Below are 19,549 nucleotides of genomic sequence, written 5' to 3'. Positions count from 1 at the left end.
ATGCTGATCAAGAAAAGTGGGTCTTCTCCCTCCACTTCAACATAATGGTGACCTCCTCGACGTGATATTGCGACACCACGAGAAGTTGGAGTGGAATACGGGTCGGGTTTCCGTGTCCGAAGCAGCAGCCGGGAAAAGAGCAGCCGGAACAGCAGAAGCGTGCAGAGAAAAAAAAAGCGGAAGAAAAGATGCCGAGACACGCCGTGCTCCAGGTGACCATAACAGACGAGCCTGGCCGAAACGTGTGGCCGAGACCTTGAAGAGCTGCAGAAAAGCGCGCTTTCGATTTAGAGGTACTGGAAAGGCAAGCCACATATGATTTTTTTATTGCTTTTTTACAGACAAGACAGATTAGGGGATGAATTTGCAAAAGGATTTAACAGGACTTTGGACTGGCAGCTATGCTGGAGGGGTTTTCCTTAACCTCCATACGGTTTACGAGTTAACGAGATGGCGTGAATTCGGTGAATTGTTATGGGAAGCTGCTTGGGAGAGTGATAAAACTGTCAAGAGCAAGCCATGGCTGGGGGAGGGGAGCAGCCGCGCCGAGCCACCGCCTGTAGTGCTGTAGCGGCGATAACAGAGGCAGTGGCAGGGAGAGCCGCCGCCGCGGGGGAAGCCGCGCCACGCCGTGGAAGCTGAGCTGAGCCGCGGCCGCCCGGCCCAGCCCGCTGTTGGTGCTGGTGATGATGACGGTCTTGACCCCCCGCAGGAAGCCCCCAGGCCCGGGCCGGGGCCGTGCCCCGCAGACAGCGCCAGGCGGCCACCAGCAGCACCAGCACCAGCAACACTGCGGCCATGCTGGGCCTGGCCCCGGCAGGAGCTGAACCAAGCCACCGCCCCGCCACGGGACTGGAGGGTTTTTTTGCCCACTCCGACACCACAGGGAGCCGTCCCGGGGACAGCGGAACCTCCGCAGGGGGAGTGACTGCGCCGCCGCGGCTGCAGCGCAGACGGAGCACACGCTGCACCCAGCGCGGGGGGGCTTGGCCCCCTCCGACACACGCACCACGGGAGCAAATAAACTGTTGGTGGCTCTGCTCTAAAATGGACAAATATCTGTTGTTTTCTTGAATGTACCTGTACTTTATTTAAGCCACTTAAATCTGTTACCTTAGTTTATATGTATTTCATACTTATTCTCATAAGCTTTGAGTTTTTCCTCTCCTACTCAGACATGTGAAAACTCCTCTTATACACAGAAGAGGTAGACTGCAAACTAGTAGTAAGCCAAGAGAGAGAAGACTGCTGCTGTTCTAAAGTAGTTGTTTTAGCTTGTTGATTGAAAACTTAGATCTGCAGCCTCGTAGTTTACCAAGAAATACCAAGACTCCCTCTCTCTCTCTCTCTCTCTCTCTCTCTCTCTCTCCTGTCTGTGCAGTTTCTGTTCTTGCCGTGTCTGTGCTTGGCTGCAGGTGAACCTGAGCCTAAAATAGAAACTTGCAGTAGCTTGAGCTGCTTCAGCTTCCTTCTCTTAACTTTTAAGTACCTTTTTTTTGAGTTTCTGAACACTTCAAGTATCCACTCTCCAATAATAATAGTTTCAAGAGGTTTTGCATTTCAAAGTGCAGACAGATCTCTCTATCAAGCTTTAGTTTGATCCTAAATGCTGCTTTTAAAGATTTTAAACAGTGTCTTATTCCAGTAGTATGCAATGTAGCTTTGCTGTTCTCTAAGAGAGAATGTATTTCATATAGCCTTCATAATAGACTTGTAGAGTCAAAAGTAAACACACACAATGAGAAAAGAACTTAGAAGAATTAAGAAATGAGAAACCCAGAGTTTTCTGATGACATAGTTTTAGCTCAAGCACTGAAAGCTAAATTAAGAGTAGTACACATTTTAAATAAAGAAAAATAGTTTTAGTATAGATTAGAAGTTTTATTGAATTACTGATATAAAAAGTAATGCATGAACACAAACCCTAAGTAGTATATGTGTCTCAAAGATTTGAGCTAAAAAATGTCTATTTTACACAAAGAAAACATCTGTTGATGTATTTCCTCAAAAAGACACTTTATAGAACTGCTATATAATTGTTTTTAAATAAGAATTCTTTCCTTTCTCTGAATCCAAAGGAAATGTTTGTTTTTTAACTACTGTGCTTTCCACCCCAGCCACTTTAGAAAGCATAATAATAATATGAATAAAATAATAAAATATGAAATAAATAATAAAATAAAATAATGATAAATAATAAAATGAATAATAATAATAAAATAAAATAATAATAAAAATATGAAATAAAATTTTTGAAATAATTAATAATTTCAAATTTTAGTTAATAAAAACTTAGTTTTTAAAAGCATGTGATTAACAAAAACATACAGCATTTGATATTCATTTTAAAATATCACTTGCTTTTTATCATGATTGCAAGCAAACAAACTATTGTTGACTAAAAGTTTTCTGTTAAAATTAAAATTATATTAAATATAAGTTATATAAAATTTAAAATCAGCTATTTTTTGTTAAAATTAAGTTTAAGTGATGGTAAGTTTTGTTAAATTAAAATATTTAAAATGTAAGTATTTTAAGTCTAGATGCTATTAACTTTAAGTAGTGTTAGATAAATTTATGCTTTTATGATAGGCGTTTATTTTATGACCTGTGTGCAAAGTGTTGTTGCGAACATTAGAGAAACTCTAGTTAAAAGAGACAATTAGAAGCATTTGTGAGTAGCGCCATTTCTGTTTAAAGTATATTTGCTATTTGAAAATAAAAAGCAAACTTACCATACAAACGACACAAATGAAACCTGCGCACATGTTACTCCTTTAGCTTATTTTTGTAAATTGTATTAGCACACCTGAGTTTTATTTGAGCCTTGTAACACATAAAAATTTTTTTTGTATCTGTCATATAACATATCCTATAAATAGTATTAGCCTTTTTAATTTGTTTCCCTAACTTAGATCCCTTGTAAGAGAGAAACCTTGCTAGCTGAGAATATTGCTTATAATGTAATAATTGTTAGAATTGTCTATTTTTGTATTGCAAAGAGTGTGACACAGCCCATAGAACTTTTCTGATTCTTATTTAAGTTTTATTAGAGTTGATTAATTTTACATGTAAGTTTTGTTAATCTTAAAGTAAGTTTGTTAAGTTTAAATATTTTAAGTGCTTTAAGTGCATGCTAATTTTCCACTACTCCAAATCAACCAAAGACTGAAAATCACCCAGCTGATGCCATTTGAGCCAAATGACTCGCCGTTCGCCTCCTCCCCAAGTGCACATGAGAGAAGACAGCTGACAACCTTTTAACCCTTTGAAGTAAAAGCCATTGCTCAGACCATAGGTGAGAGACCTTATAAAAACACTGAGTGTACTTTTGAATACTTTTATTTGTTTTACTTTGTATTCTTAGTAGTATTCAAACTATAGTCAGTAGAATGATAAAACAACCTAGCATACCAACCTCCTTGTGCAAAAAAGAAAAAACCGGGAATTGTTAGAGATTTTTTCAGAAATGGCTTAGAAGGCAGCTGTGAGGAGCAAATTCTCACAGCCTGTTTCTGTAAACAGTAGAAGTTCTCAGGTTGTTTTTAAACACAAGTAAAAGTGACAAACATGAAAGCCTTGAGAACCTTGCATACCAGAGTTCTCAGGCAGCTTTCTCATAACAAGTAGATATTCTATCTTTAGCTGTTTTAGGAAAGTAAAATTAAGTTTTGAGAACACAAATCCTAGTATTGGAAACAAAAGAAGGAGTTGGTGTGTTATCTCTGACCTATTGTGAGCTCGGGTTTTGCAATATGCATGAACTTAATTAACACAGTTATAAAAAGTGACTGATTGAGTCAATAAACAGAGTTGATGCTGATCAAAGAAGATGAGTCGTCTCCCTCCACATCAATAGCCCCTCACAAAGTCTTGTCAATCGACTCCTTCTTTGCTGTCCAGTGGTGGAGATCACTGTCTTACACCTTGATTGGAGGTCAGGCGCAGCCATAGTAACAAGCCGACCCTCCCAAATGCCCCAACTACTGAGGCCATCCTGTGATAACAATGCAAGGGGAGGGGAAGGATAACTATACATCTACAAACCTTTTCTTAATATATATTTAATAGTCACCCTTTAATTGTGAGAGTCAACCATAGGATTACTCATCTATAACATTCCCTCCTTTTTTTTTTTTCTCTAAGTCATTTTGCTCAAACAATTAAGTAAAAAAATATCTCTGTCTTGAATGGCTCATAGTAGCATCTGTTGATATGGGCAAGGACAGTGGGAACAGGAGAAAAAATCTCAGTTTTTTCTTAGACACACTTATTTGGAATGGACAAAAGGGCAGCACAGAGATCCAGTATGGCTTTGATTCCCATCTACCGTGCCTATGTGGCTGCTACCCATAGTCAGTGTATCTTAGGGGTGAGTACAGAGGCCAACTTGGTCCTGCCCTCCAGTCTCTGTTGAATAAACAGACAACTGAGGAATTATAGAGGTCTGGTCTGGCCTTTTGTCCCTACTTTACCATGCTTATAAGGTTGCTACCCACAGCAGGGCTATGGAGCCTTCTTGGTAGCAAACGAAGGGGCCAACCCAGTCTTGCCCTCCTTCCTTTGTTTTATTTTCTTGAAGAAGCTGTCCCATTACCTTTTACAGTCCTTTGTGTACTTCCCCTCAACAGATGCTGGTATTTCTCATCCATTAAAACAGGAAGAGTTCTCAAGTTAGTTGATAGAAGCTTGACTCTACTTTTTGGGTATCTTGGTGTTTTTCTGGTTGTCTTTCAGTCTCTGCTTGAAAGTCAATCTTGTTTCACCCAGCCTGGATGTTGTAGTCCACTCTTTGGGCTCTTCTACTGGGCCTTTGACTCTGTTGCCGTGAGTTCATCCCCGCTCTGCAGTTCGCACGGCTGATTCGGTGGTGAGCAGTACCTGAAAGGGACCTTCCCACTGAGGAGTTAGAGGCTGATCTCTCCATGACTTGATCATCACCCAGTTCCCGGGATTAATATTATGGATTCTGAAATCCAGGGTGGTAGTTTAGGTAATTGCGCCTTTATGTCTTAGCCCTTTTAAAGTTTGTGCTACAGACATAACATATTTCTTGGCATTGGCTTCCCCTTCCTCATAGGTGGCAACCTTCTGGGGTGAGGTCAGGAAGGGTAACCCAAACATCATTTCATAGGGTGACACCCCCAGATCTGACTGGGGTTGGGTTCTAATTCTTAAAAAGGCCAAAGGGAGACATTTTACCCATGACATTTGGGTTTCAATCATGAGCTTAACTAGAGCTCTTTTAAGAGTTTGATTCATTCTCTCAACCTGACTGGAACTCTGTGGATGCCTTGGATTGTGAAATTCTTATTTTACTCCCAGGGCCTAAACAACTTTCTGCAATATCTTTAATGTGAAATGGGTTCCCCAGTCTGAATCAATCCTTTTTGCCATCCCGTATCAGGGAATGATTGATTCTAGAAGTGTTTTACTCACAACATTGGCATTGGCTTTAACAGTGGATACCACCTCTACCCAATGAGTCACGTGATCTACTATCACTGGCAAAAATTTCCACTGTTGTACCTGGGGAAGCTCAGTAAAGTCTACCTGGATGTTTTGGAAGGGCCATAAGGCTAGTTGTCACCCTCTTCTGGGTGTTTTCCTCATGATTTTCTTATTCACTTGTTGACATATCACACATCCTTCAGTTACTTGCTTAGCTATTCTGAACATTCCTTTGCATCCCAAATCCCTTAGAAATTGATCACTTAGCACTTGTATACCCCAATGTGTTGTTCCATGTATGCCTTCTAGCATTTTCCTGGCCAGGAGTTTATTCAACATTTGCCTCTTATCTGCTAATCTCCAACTTCCCTTTTTTATCTTTCTTAGCTCCTCTTTTAAGGAGTTCTTCCTCTTCTGTCCCACTGAATACAGGGACTTTTTGCATTACTCTCATGGGTGTTAATACTATTATTAGTTTTTTTGTCTCTGATTCAATTGCATTTTTAGCCTCTAGATCAGTCTAATTGTTCTCTTGCTCCTCCTGAGTTGCCCTTTTTATGTCCTTTAACATACACCACTGCTACTTCCTCTGGTAATTGTAAGGTTTCTAACTCTTCTAAAAGAATTTTTTTGTGAATCAGTCCCTTTCCCCTTGAATTTAATAGCCCACTCTCTTCCCAAATTTTTCCAAAGGTATGCAGTATTCCAAAAGCATTTTTTCAGTCTGTATATATTGTTCCCCTTTTCTGTGCTAATATTTCCAGAGCTCCCTTTAGGGCATATAACTCACATGCTTGGACTAACCAGTTGGAAGGTAACTTTCTCTTTTCTATGGCTACCAACGCTTCATCCACTATAGCGTACTCCAATACCCTGTGCCCCTTTATTACCCGTGAAGATCCATCGATGTACAATTGTTTTCCTCTTGGAGTGGTTGGTCTGTTAGGTCCTCTCTTACTAGAGTTTGATAGTTTATAATCTCTAGGCAATTATGTATTAGTTCTTCAGGTGGTTCTCCATACAAAAACTGGACAGAGTTGAGTTGGTTACTCACAATTACCTCTAAATCATTATCTATTAAGATGGCTTCATAATTTAACATACAGGAATCAGTGAGCCATTTCTCAGCCTTTCGGCTTAGGATACTTCTAACTGAGTGTGGAGTGTATATTTTAAATTTTCCCCTGACGGTTAATATCTTGGTTTGAAAAGACAGTTGTGCAATAAGAAACGCAGGAGTCTCCCTTAAAATAGAAAATGCAAACCCGCTTCTCTCCAAATTATTATAATTTTGAAATTGCATAGGGGCTCTCCGGAAAAGATTTGGGATCAGGAATAATAGTTCTTTGTTAGGGAAGAAAATTAACAAATAAACAGTGCAGTAATACAAAACAGTACTGATAGAGTCAGAATATGACCTGACACCATGTTGGTCAGGGTGTTGGTAGCAGTCCAATTAAAACAGTGGCTGCAGTCCTCCTGCAGTCTTCCTGCAGACAGGTGTGGTTCTCTTGAAGCAGGGATCCTGTAGAAGGACATAATCTTCCTCTGAAGATCCAGTAGTGGTGTAGATGAGCCTGGTCTTCCTCTGGGAATCCAATGGAAAAGGCAGCTGGTCCTCTGGGAATCCAGTGGAAAAGGCTGTTCTGGTGTCCCAAAATCTCAGATTATATTCAGTTAGGAACGCTTGGCTCCTCCCTCTGGGCGGAGCATCTCACAATGGGATGCTGTAATTTTGATCAGTCATGCAGTGACACTCAATGGCTCATTAACAGCAGATGTCCTCCCAGAGGGAGAATTGGTTTGTGGAAGAGATAAAGAAAAACTGCCCAATTAACAGATGAAAACTGGCCCACCTCTAACAGATGGGAACAGAACACACATATTGCCTTGCAATCCAGGACATTATCCACCCCTTATTCTATTTCCATCTGCATTGCAATAAAACCTTACACACAGTTCTCACTTAAGAGTGGGTTTCCCTGTGGTACACAACGGCTTTCTCCATCTTTATGCATTACCCACCAAGTGTAAGCAGGTCCTTGAGCCAAAACCATCCCACAGATGGGGCTGTCTTTGCCTGAGGTGGGATTAATCCAAACCATCTTTCCTAAAATACCTTTCATGTGTACAACAGGAACTTTGTCTCCATCCACTGTGTGCAATGGTTCAGACTGGGCAGGACCAGCTTGATTGATGGATGCTCAACTGTTGAACATCCAGGTGGCTTTTGCTAAGTTCACTTCCCAATTTCTAAAAGTTCCCCCTCCCAAGTGCCTTCAGGGTAGTCTTAAGTAGTCCATTGCACCATTGTTCAACTTTCCCAGGAGCTGGTGCATGATAGGGGATATGATAGATCCATTCAATACTGGTTCCCTGGCCCAGGTGTTGATAAGACCATTCTTGAAATGAGTCCCATGGGCCTGAGGCATCATGGGCCCATCAAGCTAGGAAAAACTCTCCCTTATGTTGCCAATCTCAGTCTATCTTTGACACCTCTATTTTTGCTACCTGATCTACCTGTTCGTTCTTTTGGTCGTTCTTTTGGTGTTCCCCATTAGCCCAATTCTTGGGGACATGGGCATCTATGTGGTGGACCTTCACAGGTAGCCTCCCTACCCTGGAAGCAATGTCTTTCCACTCATCAGCAGCCCAAATTGGTTTTCCTCTACGCTGCCAGTTAGCCTCTTTCCACCTCTCCAGCCATCCCCACAAAGCATTGGCCACCATCCATGAATCAGTGTAGAGGTAGAGCTTTGGCCACTTCTCTCCTTCTACAATGTCCAGGGCCAGCTGAACAGCTTTGAGTTCAGCAAATTGACTTGATCCACCTTCTCCTTCGGTAGCTTGTGCAACCTGTTGTGTGGGGTCCATATGGCTGCTTTCCACTTCCGGTTCATCCCTACGATTGGACAGGAACCATCAGTGAAAAGACCGTAGCGTGTTTCCTTTGGGAAAACTTGGTTATATGGAGGAGCTTCTTCAGTCCATGTTGCTGGTCTTGTTCTTCATCTGTGACACCAAAATTTTCTCCTTCAGGCCAATTTGTAATCACCTCCAAAATCCCTGGGCCATTCAGTTTACCTATACAGGCAGTGTCTCTGTCCCTCTGGGAGCCTCTCAGGAACCCTCAGCCAGTCCCGAGTTGGCAGACACCGGGGACCAACCCCGACACAGCCGACAGCGGGGAGACACTCTCCCAAGCCCTGAGGGTATGGAGGGCACGTGGTCGTCTCTTCAGCAGGAGAGACACCAGAGACATGGGTACAAGATAAAGGGCCGACTCTTAGCAGGGGTTAATCCCAGGTTTTATTCTAGGAGTCCCAAAGGAGCCCCTACACCTCAGGGCGCTCCTGCTGAGAACCCTGGGAGATGTGCCAAGGTTACATTTAAAGGGAGGTGGAAACCAAAAGTAGATAACATTTTATTGACCAATAAGTGACCCTAAGGGACAGGTACTGGGGGACAGACATTTAGAACAGCATATGGGGCAAGGCTTGGGGTGCTGACCCCTGGCCTCTGGCTAATCACTCGACATCCTGGACCGAAGCTTCTAGATGGAGGGGATGGGATGCTGAGTGATTGACAGAGAGCCAGGGTGGGGATTTAGGGATGATCTCAGCAAGGGAAAGGGATTACACAGGTAAAGGGAGGGGGATACCATCTGGGATGAACCATTTGGGAAAAATACAGGGATTCAAAAACAGAACTATTACAAAATATTATAAAGTACAAAAACACACTACGACACAGCACCCAGATCTGGTGTTTGCTGCACAAGCACCCAGATCCGGAAATTTTCCAGGGCTGACACAGCCCAAGTCCAGCAATTTGCTGGCACAGAAAGCCAAAATCCGGCAATTTCCTGATGCCAATACAGGTGCCCAGACCTGGTGTTTGCTGCCACTGCCAGTGCTCAGATCTGGATATTTCCCTGTTCTGGCAGAGCCAAGTCCAGCAATTTTCTGGTAAAGAAAGCCAAAATCTGGCAATTCCCTGCTACCATCATTGGCAATGCCAAGATCTGGTGTTTGCTGGCACCACCAGTGCCCAGATGCGGGAATTTCCCGGTGCCGGAACAGCCTGGGTCTAGTAATTTTCTGGCAAAAAAAGCCAAGACCTTGCAAATACCTGGTGCTGGCCCCATCCAGATCTGGTCTTTGCTGGCACTGCCAGTGCTCAGATCCAGCAGTTTCCCAGTGGCAGCACAGCCCAAGTCCAGCAGTTTGCTGGCACAGAAAGAAAAAACCCGGCAATTTTCTGGTGATAGCACCGGTACCACCCAGATCTGCGTTTAGCTGGCACCGCCAGTGCCCACATCTGGCAATTTCCCTGTTCCAGCACAACCCAAATGCAGCAATTGTCTGGCAAAGAAAGCCAAAGCCTGGCACTGCCCAGATCTGGTGTGTTTGGTTTGGTTTAAAAGAAGAGGGAGACCTCGGCTTAAGGCCATGGGAAAACCCTCTTTAGTCGGGGTGAGCAGAAGTTCCTACCCATGATCCTCTCGTTTAGTTATGCAGATTGTTGCTAGAAAGTTCTGAGCTCTCTTTGCTACCATTGGTTACTTTATACTGCAAAAATTGTAATATTCTTAATCATTCCTTCCTCTTGGATCCTTCCCTCAGATCCCACCTTAACCCCTCCCCACATTACATTACATTATATAAATGTATAAATATCCCTGCTATACCCTGGACCCAGGCTTCTTTCTGCTTCTCTCTCTGTACTGTGCATGCCGTCCTGTTTGTTGTGTTTGCCTTCATTAAAGTTCTGTTTCCAGAGCACGAGATGAAAGCAGTCTCTGTCTGTAAAGTTGCCAGAGCTGGTTCTCAGGGAAACCACTGGTCAACAGTGCAGACGAGGACCAGAAGGTTTCACTGGCGTTTGCTGGCACTGCCAGTGCCCAGATCTGGAAATTTCCCTATTCTGACACAGCCCAAGTGCAGCAATTTGCTGGCACAGAAACCCAAAACCTGGCAACTTTCTGCTACTGGGTCTGGCACCACCCACATCTTGTGTTTCCTGCACAGGAACCCAGATTTGGAAATTTCCCGATGTCAGCGGAGCCCAAATCCGGCAGATTTCTATCACTGGCAACGACACCACCTAGATCTGGTGTTTGCTGGCAGTGCCAGCGCCCAGATCTGAAAACTTCCTGGTGCTGGCACAGCCCAAGCCCAGTGATTTGCTGGCACAGACAGCCAAAGTTTGGAAATCTGCAGGTTCTGGCTCCAGCGCCACCATGATCTGGTGTTTGCTGGGACCGCCAGTGCCCAGATGTGGAAAGTTCCCGGTGCCTTTACAGCCCAGGTCCAGCAATTTGATTTTAGCCACCTTAGGAAGGGAAGTTCCTTGGACTGTGACTTTCCTTTTTCTTGGAACTGTTTAAACCTTCTCTGGACTGAAAACCCAGAAAAACACCGGCAGCTCACGCCTGTGGCCCACCGAGCTCTGGGACGCTGCATTCCAGCTCCAGAGGGACTTAGAAGAGACAGAGGGAGCCAACTACAACCCACAAAAAGGACTTTCTGAATTTGCCATCTCTTCAGCACTGTCAGAGGTTTTATTTAATATTATTCATTTTTCATGCTTCTGAATACTTTACTTGTTAAAAAAACTGGGGTTTTTTTCACTTTTGTCAAGGGAAGTCTTTCCCTGAACTAGTAGGGGGAGGGGCCACTTGAACTTGCTTTCTAGACGGACCCCTTTAGGAGGTTTCCTCCCCAAATTTGTCCTAAGCCAGCACAAACATTCACAATGAAAATTTCACCAGTGGCGTAATTTCCTGGTGGCAAATCTTGTGACAGAAGCTTGACCTTGTTCTCCATGAGAGATTCTTGGGAAGAGCAGACAGGAGAAGATTCCTGGAAAACTGAAACAGCTTTCCGGAAGGGAAATGAAAATGAAAGAAACAATCCAAGATGTTTTACTCTATTTATTTCTATGCTCCCCTTTTCAATGTTGCACTGCTTCTCCATCCCAGTAATTCCAGATGCACCTCACCTCTACGATGGATGACTTAGTGATTTTTAGACATTCTAAAATACCATGAGCCAGACACAGTTTTCCTTCCCCTGTTTTTACTGGAAAGCAACACTGGAGGTGTAAGGGCAGTGCTGGGCTCAGGTAGGAATCCTACCCCAAGGGAAGGTGGCCCGACAGTGTTTGACCCTCAGCAAGGACAATGCACAGCAGCAGGCGAGGGGATCGCTGTGCCAGTGTGCAGGAGTCAGGGCTCTGCATGTGGGCTCAAGGCTGCAAAGTTCCCGTGTTTGGGCAGACGGAGGGGCTGTCCCCGGGGCGCGCGGGGCTCGAACGTGGGGCTCGTGGGGCGAGCGGGGAACGGACACGGGGACGAACGGCCCCGGTGCTTCAGTTGCAGCAGCGGCAGCGGCGGCAGCAGCAGCGGCGGCGGCAGCGGCGGCAGCAGCGGCGGCAGCAGCGGCGGCAGCGGCAGCAGTAGCGGCGGCAGCACCAAAACAGATACTTTTGAATAGTCTTTCTCCTTTTCTTTCTCTTTCTCTCTTTCTTTCCCTTTCTCTCCCTTTCCCGCTGTCGGGCACCCTTCTCTCGGGGTCCCTTACCCGGCGTCCCTCTCCTCTCCCCGCCTCCCTCTCCCCTGCAGGGCCGGGCCATGCCCCCGCCCCGGCCCCGGGCGGGGCTGCCCCGTGCCCGGCCCCGGCCGTCCCGCCGCGGTCTCGCCTTCGCCCGGCTCTGGCCGTACTGGCGGTGGCGCTGCTGGGCGGGCATCAGTGCCTGGTGCGGGGGCGGCATCGCCGCCCTTCGGCTCCGCCTGGCCCGAGCCCGGCCCCGGACCCGAGGCAGGGTCCAGTCCCGACCCCGGCCCCGGCCCCGGCTCCTCCCGGGGCCCGCGGAGGACACACGCGGCGCGGCCGCTCCCGCCGCCTCCGCTGCGGCTTCCCCGGCCCGAGCTCCGCCGCTCGGCAGCGCGGCCTCCGGCCCCGAGCCGCCGAGGCCCGGGGCGGGTGGGGATGCCGGGCCCGGGGCGGGTGAGGGGCGCTCGGGGGCCGTTGCTGGCCCCGGGCCGAGCGCTGACCGCCGCGTCCCGCCCGCAGGGAAGGCGCAGGAGGCCCTGCAGGAGCGGTACCGGCTGGGTTCGCTGCTGGGCCGCGGCGGCTTCGGCAGCGTCTTCGCGGCCACGCGGCTCTCGGACGGCGCCCCGGTGAGCGGCGGGGCCTGCGGCGGGCGGAGGCGGAGGGGATGGAGGAGGAGGATGGGTCGGGGCGCAGCGGGACAGGCGGCGAGCTGAGCCCGCTGCTCTCCCTCGCTCGCAGGTGGCCATCAAACGCGTGCCGCGGGATCGCATCCGGCACTGGGGCGAGCTGGTGAGTGAGCGGGGCCAGCGGCTACAGCCGGGCCGTGCCGGGCGGCGAGGAGCCGGGGCCCGGCACGGTGGGAGCCGCCGTGAGCCCTGCGGGGAGAGCGGGCGTGGGGTGAGCGGGGCGTGCAGAGCATCCCGGGCTGGCTGAGGGCTTCCCCAGGCCTGGCACGGCCTCGGCCCCACTAACAGCATCGTGCTCCTCACGCAGCCCGACGGCACCAGCGCACCCCTGGAGATCATGCTGCTGGCCAAGGTATCCCGTGGCTGTGGCAGTGTCATTCAGCTCCTGGAGTGGCTTGAGCTCCCCGACAGCTTCCTGCTGGTGCTGGAGCGTCCGGAGCGGTGCCAGGAGCTCTCGGGTTTCCTGGCGGAGCGAGGGTTCCTGCCAGAGGAGGAGGCGCGGGAGCTGTTCCGCCAGGTGCTGGAGGCCGTGCGGCACTGCACCAGCTGCGGGGTCCTGCACCGGGACATCAAGCCCGAGAACATCCTGCTCGACCTGGCCAGCGGGCAGCTGAAACTGATCGACTTTGGCTGTGGCGCCTTCCTCCAAGACACAGCCTACACCCAGTTTGCAGGTGAGCCCTCGCAGGGGGTGCTCCTGGGCATCTCATGGCCCAGCCTGGGTGCAGCACTGGGGCCTCCCCCTATTGCAGCCGGGATGGGATTGATGCTAGAGCCGAGTTGATTTGGGTGGGGGTGTGAGGGGGGCCAGCTCCCAGCCCTGCCGACAGCCTTCAGCACCCACTGTGGCCTGGGCTGGGGCTGGAGCTGGGGCAGCCAGCCCGACACAAACCCCCATGGGGGTAGCAGAGAGGGAGGCCTGACCGCGTGCCCCGGATGGTTTGGTGTGCAGGCGAGGAAGGGCTGGACTGCTCCACTCCCCTTGTTTGCCTTGGCTTATTAAGATTTTTGGGGGCCATGCAGGTGGGGAGGAGTGTGGGTTTTCTCCACTACTGGATGGAGTTATCCTTTGTGTGTCATGGTTGGGCCTTCCTAGGGTTTCTTCTGCCCTCTTCCAGGACCATTGGCTTCTTTTCCAGCCTCGAGTTTGTGCACAAGACCCAAGTGCTAGCGAGAGGGCAGCGGTCACCCCATGTGCCTCTGGGGCAGCCCCCACATGCCCAGGGATGCTGGGGCCAGGCTCTGGGAGCAGCAGCATCCCCTGCTGAGCTGTGTCTGTGTTCCACAGGAACCCTGTCCTACAGCCCACCAGAGTGGATCCAGCACCAGCGCTACCACGGCGAGGCAGCCACGATCTGGTCCCTGGGCCTCCTGCTGTGCCACCTGGTCATGGGGAAGCACCCGTTCAGGAGGGGCCAGGAGATCATCCGGGGGCGGATCTTGTTCCCACGATGGCTCTCTCAAGGTGGATCCTCATCTCTGGGCACGGGGGCAATACCAGTGCTGGGAGACAGCAGCGGGCTCATGGGCATCCCACTCTGGCAGCTGCTGAGGAGGTGGCACATGTCCTGCTCTCCTGCTCTCCTCCAAACAGAGTATCCATGGGGAAGTTTAGGCCCAGCTCTGGGCACACCCAGCATGACCTGGGCATGGGAACAGGGGGGCAACTTCTCCAACTGACTGGTGATTTTTGGTTTCTCTCCCCAGCGTGCCAAGATGTCATTAAGAGGTGTTTGTCCATGCAACCCTCGGACAGGCCATCCTTAGAAGATCTTTTCTGTCATCCTTGGGTGAAGGATGTTTCCCTGCCCTAGAAGACTGAAGAGATCCACGTGCACAGTTGGATCCAGGGGCCTGGCAGGTACCAGCTCCATGCATCTCTTGGCAATCAGTGGCAAAGCAAACCAGGCTGGTTTTGTCCTGCCTGTAGCTCTGAGCAGGGTTCAGCAGAAGGGAACACGCAGCTCTTGGGCTGGAGCTGAGCTGCAGACCTGATGTGGCAAGCACTGGTGGCCACCATCCCCCTGGTTTTGTTTGTCCTGTTCATGGATGGCTGGGGCCCTGGGCAGAGCCCTGAGAGCCTGGTCTGACCCCAGGGAAGAAGAAGGAGCCCCTGGAGAAGCTGTTCCAAGTGGGGCTGCTGCTGGAGACACCAAGGACAACCTCAAGGATGACAATCTCTTCCCAACTGGCCAGCTGAAGATGATGGTCTTGGATTCTGGCACCTTCTTTAAAGCCAGACTCCAGGCCCAATTTGCACATGAGTCCACAGACAGGGGGATGCTCTCTGATCTGGGCATGGCACAGCCTGGCCGGGCACCAAAGGTTCCCCCTTTGCTGGGGCAGATGCAACTCATTCTTCAGTCGGCTGCCCAGCTGCTTTTTGGCTCTGGGCAGCTGCTGAGGGCTGGATGTGCCGTGGCTGGCTGCAGGCTGGGCACACGTCCTGCCCTCCTGCTCTGCTGCCAAAGGCAGCAGGGATGGGCAGCTCTGGGCACAGCTCTGGGCACAGCCAGCATGGCCTGGGCACCGCAGGCCTTGGCACAAGGGCACAGGAGCCCTCAGCTGACGGGCGGTTTCTGCTTTCTCTCCTTGCAGCCAGGCCCTGTGGGTGCTGAGGCTGCTCTGGGCTCTGCCAGGGCTCTGCTGGGCTCAGCCCTGGGCCCAGCTGGGCTGGCTCTGCCCTCACATTGCTCTGACAGCTTTGCATCAGACGAGCCTGTTGCGAGCACAGCGCCTGAGCTTTCTGCTTTGGCAGGTGAGTGAGACTCTGCTGCAGGCCCAGAGATTGCAGCTGGGGACACACATCCAACTGGCAGGGACCCAAACTCTCCACAGTCCCAGCTGAATGCCTGGATCTGTACAGGGTGTTCTGTGTGTCCCGTTCTTCCTTCTTGATTGGCTGGAATTGTGCAATTGCACTTTCTTCCTCCTCCAGAAGTGCCATGAGTGGGCCAAAGCTGGCGAGTGGGCCGTGTTCCTGAGGCAGTGCAGTCTGGAGCTGGTGGATGGAGAATTGCCCTTCTGCACTGCCAAACCAGAGCAAAAAGCCGTAAGTGGAACTTTGTGTCTCTAAGAAATCCCTGACAGTTTCAAAGGGAATGTGCAGCTCGTTTCCAGGCTGAGAAAGAAGGTCATCTTCTAAAGGATTTGGGGTTTGACAGAGCTTCCATTCCCAGTCCTGCTTGGAGCTGGAAGGGCACTAAGCAATTTTCTCTTGCTTTGACTACAATTTCAAATACCAGTGTTGGAAACAAAGCCCAAAATGTTTTAAGAGGCTTTTGAGGTCACAAAGATGGATCCATGTCATCAGCACATTTACAATGGAAATAACTGAGTTCTCTTTTCCAAAAGATCATTTACCTCTTAATGCAAAGAATGTAGCTTTGCCTTTATGTTTTGTTTTTTTCACTATGTTATTATGTTGTGTTTTTTCACTAACACTTGGATTTTGTTCCTATCTTTTACAATTTACCTATTTTTTAGCTTTTTTCCTTTTTGCTCCTTTCAGAAGAAAACATGTCCTATAAAAGGAATGTCCTTAGCTCCTGGTTCCCGGGTAGAGCAGCTCCCTTCCTGCTGGCTGAGCTGCTGAGGCAGAGCCCGGCAGCTCCTGGCCCTGCAGGGCTGAGGCTTTTCCCCGTTGCTGGGCACAGACTGATGGAGCAGCACTGCTGAACTCGGGCACACAGAGGGACCAGCAGCAGCTGCCTTTGGCCACCTGAGGCTCCAGGGCCCAAACTCTGAGCAGCCAGGGCTGGAAGAGACTGGCAGGATCTGATCCCTGACTCTGGGCCAGGGCTGCACAAATGACCCCCCAGCAGCAGCAGCAGCACATGGAGCTGATTTTGAGCACAGCCCCTGCCCCTCTTCCCTCCCATGGGCAGCGGTGTCACAGCAGCCTGAGGCACCTGGGAGCCCCCAGTGCCAGCAGGGACTGGAGATGGCAGCCCTGGGCTCCTGGAGGCTGTGCAGGGAGCAGAGCTGGGCACTCCCTGTCCATGGGGAGCTTCCAGATGGAAAAGGCTGCTGTGCCCAGGCAGCTCCAAGGGCACAGAAAGGAGGCTCTGGAGCACTGGATCTGTGCCAGTGCCACAGTCCTGGGCAGCAGCCAGCGAGCCCTGGGGGAACAGAGGGCACAGCAAGAGGGACAGAACCAGGCAAGGGCAGAGACTGGAGAGAGCCAGGCCTGGGAGCAGGAACAGCTGCTCCATTGCACTCTTGGAGAAAGCTCTTGGCTGGTTCAAAGCGCTGAAAGGCGTGAAGGGCAGAGAGGAGGCCACAGCAAACAATGCTCCTGCTTACACAGCCTCCCCTCTCCATGTCCCAGAAGGAATTGCATGGACTGTGTTCTTCTCTCCGAGCCGTCTCGTTCAGCATGAGCAGCTCAGCACCAGGAGCTGAAGGACCTGAAGCCTCAGGTCCCAGGAGCTGGGCAAGAGGGAAATTTTGGAGCAAAGGAATGCTGCTAAAATAGCCCCAACTGAATGCAGTGGATAGAATCATGGAATCGCAGAATCCTTTCTGTTGGAAAAGCCCTCTGAGCTCACCCAGTGCAGCCGCTCACCCAGCAGTGCCAAGCCCAGCACTAAACCACGTCCCTGAAGTGCCAAGGCCTGGACACCAGCCCTGAGTGAGGCCTGGACAGCAGGCCCTGAGCCAAAGGTGGCCTCTGGATGAACCTTCCAAGCAAAGGTTATCTTTGTATCTGCTCCCTAATGAGATATGCATGGTCATTAGCCCTGTGATAGATGTAGCCACTCATTAGTGAAACATGTATTGACCTTTGTGTATTTAGAAACCAGACAAGGCCGTGGAATCTGACATCTGGCCTTGTTTGGGGCTGTATGGTGAAAGTCACCTCCCTTGGTTCCTCCTTGAGCCCTGGCCAGGCTTTGGGAGGGACGCAAGAGGAGGATGAAAGCAGATGTGGCCACACTAGCAGTGCTGTCAGTTTGTTCATTCAGCACTGTCAGAGCTGGGCCCTCTCCCAGCGGGGTTGGAGCCTCACCTGGGGCTGGAGGCACCTGCAGGAATTCCCAGTGCCCAGGAGTGGCTCTGCAGCCCTTGGCTGTGACAGCTTCCCCAGCTGCTGTGTGGGTCTGGGGGATGGTAAAGCCTGAGGGTAAATGCTGCTGGATCTTTGTTAATCACTGCAGGCAATCTTTGGTGGGGATGGTTGGGTGCATTGCTGAGCTGCTCCTTTGGTGATTCTTTGCTGCTCTGAACTGCAGGAAATGACACTGATTCCTTCAGTTGTTATCTGTGTCTTTGGTGCTGACCCTGCCCACTGGTAAAACAAAACTGGCACAGTCTGTCCAGATGACAACAAAATGTTGCTTGTTCAATGTAAATGTGAGGAATCAGTCCCATCAGAAATTCCCAGATGGGAAACCCTTCCCTGGATTTCCCTGGCTCTGGAGTGGGCTGAGGTCAGAGCCCTGTGTGAGCAGTGGGGCGGTCTGGTAAAAGAAACTGCACCCCTGGATGGCTTCAAATGCATCCAAAAATTGCACAAGGAAAAGGAAAAGACCTTGTGGGTTTGGGCAGACAAAGGTGAATTTGTTGAGAATACATAGGAAACAGCACCTTCAGAAGGAACAATTATTGTTGGAATGCTCCCACATTGAGCAACAGAAGAAGGTTTTAATCTTGACCTGATATGCATTTGTACAAGTGAAATATTGATATAATAAATATCTATATACATATTTATAGTATAATAAGACATACATATAATATATCTATATATACATATATATATAATTCATATATATATTAATATATTCACATATATAAGTGGGTATATATGTGTATACACATATGTGTAAAACAATATGTATATATTGTTTATATTGTTTAACACATCCTGCCAGACCAGATCTCCCTGTTTGCCCCAAGGGCCCCTTTGGAACATGCTCTGATCCACGGGGCTCTGTGTGAAGGCTGCTGTGACACTGAGGGACTTGCACAGGAATTCCATCCAGGAGCCTGGGTGCCCCTCAGGGACTGGGACCCGGCCCCTTCCAGCCAGAGGGGAAAGGGCCCCCCAAGCCTTGTTAGCCACAGACAGCATGGTAAAGCTGAACAGCAAAGGGCCTGGGGGCATTATTCTGGAATTAAAAAGGTGCCAGCTCCATGGACAACGGAATTCTTGTTCCTAATTTGAATGAGATTGAGAAAAAAAGAATGAAGAATGGTGTCACTAAAGTACTACTGATGTCTGTAAGGTGTACCTTAATAGTCAGCCAGAATCTTTGTCTGCCACAAACACCTCTAGTGTTTCACCAAGGGATTGGTCATCAAAATGTAACGATGAGTTATGGTGGATTGCTGATCTTCCTTTGTAATTCTTTGCTAATGATGATGTGCTTTGCTGAGTTTATCCTTTTGTAATTCTTGGCAGGTGTGCATGATATAAATGACACAATTCCTTCAGTTGGTGTCTGTGTCTTTGGCAGTGACCCTGCCCACTGGTGAAACAGGGCCCCCTCTTGCCTAAGTGTTCCCTGGGAAGGCAAAAGCCCTCCCTCCAAAATTCCCCCCTTCCTCCCTGTTCCCCCCATCACACCCTGAGCACGATGTGCTCTGGTCTTGGGTATGCCCTGGGTCAGTTGGGGTCCCCTGTCCTGGCTGTGTCCCCTGCCCAGCTCCCCCGCAGCCCCAGCCCCTCCCCAGCGTGGCTGACGAGGGGCAGGACAGGCCTTGGCTGTGCTGCAGCTCAGCAAGAACAAAACCATCTCTGCGTGCTCAGCCCTGTGCTCAGCACCCGGCCCAGCAGTGTCTCAGTGCCAGGGGCTGTGCCCTCAGTCCCTGCCAGGGGTTTCCATGGCAACTGCCAGGCCAGGTGACCCA

At 49.5% G+C, this 19,549-nt stretch overlaps 1 protein-coding gene across 1 annotated transcript; it reads left to right on the top strand.

The window, feature by feature from the left end:
* Nucleotides 1-14,508, top strand: LOC135461237 (serine/threonine-protein kinase pim-1-like). Its single transcript, XM_064700847.1, has 7 exons — nt 1-16; nt 713-924; nt 12,077-12,634; nt 12,747-12,797; nt 13,002-13,368; nt 13,983-14,159; nt 14,402-14,508. The coding sequence occupies exons 1-7, from the start codon at nt 1-3 to the stop codon at nt 14,506-14,508; spliced, it is 1,488 nt and encodes a 495-aa protein (XP_064556917.1).
* Nucleotides 14,509-19,549: the final 5,041 nt, after the last annotated feature.

Source organism: Zonotrichia leucophrys, unplaced genomic scaffold (assembly GCF_028769735.1).
Source record: "Zonotrichia leucophrys gambelii isolate GWCS_2022_RI unplaced genomic scaffold, RI_Zleu_2.0 Scaffold_230_80957, whole genome shotgun sequence".
In the NCBI taxonomy this organism is placed as follows: Eukaryota; Metazoa; Chordata; class Aves; order Passeriformes; family Passerellidae; genus Zonotrichia; species Zonotrichia leucophrys.
The sequence above is the reverse complement of the archived record's forward strand: the minus strand, read 5'-3'. Positions and strand labels throughout refer to the sequence as shown.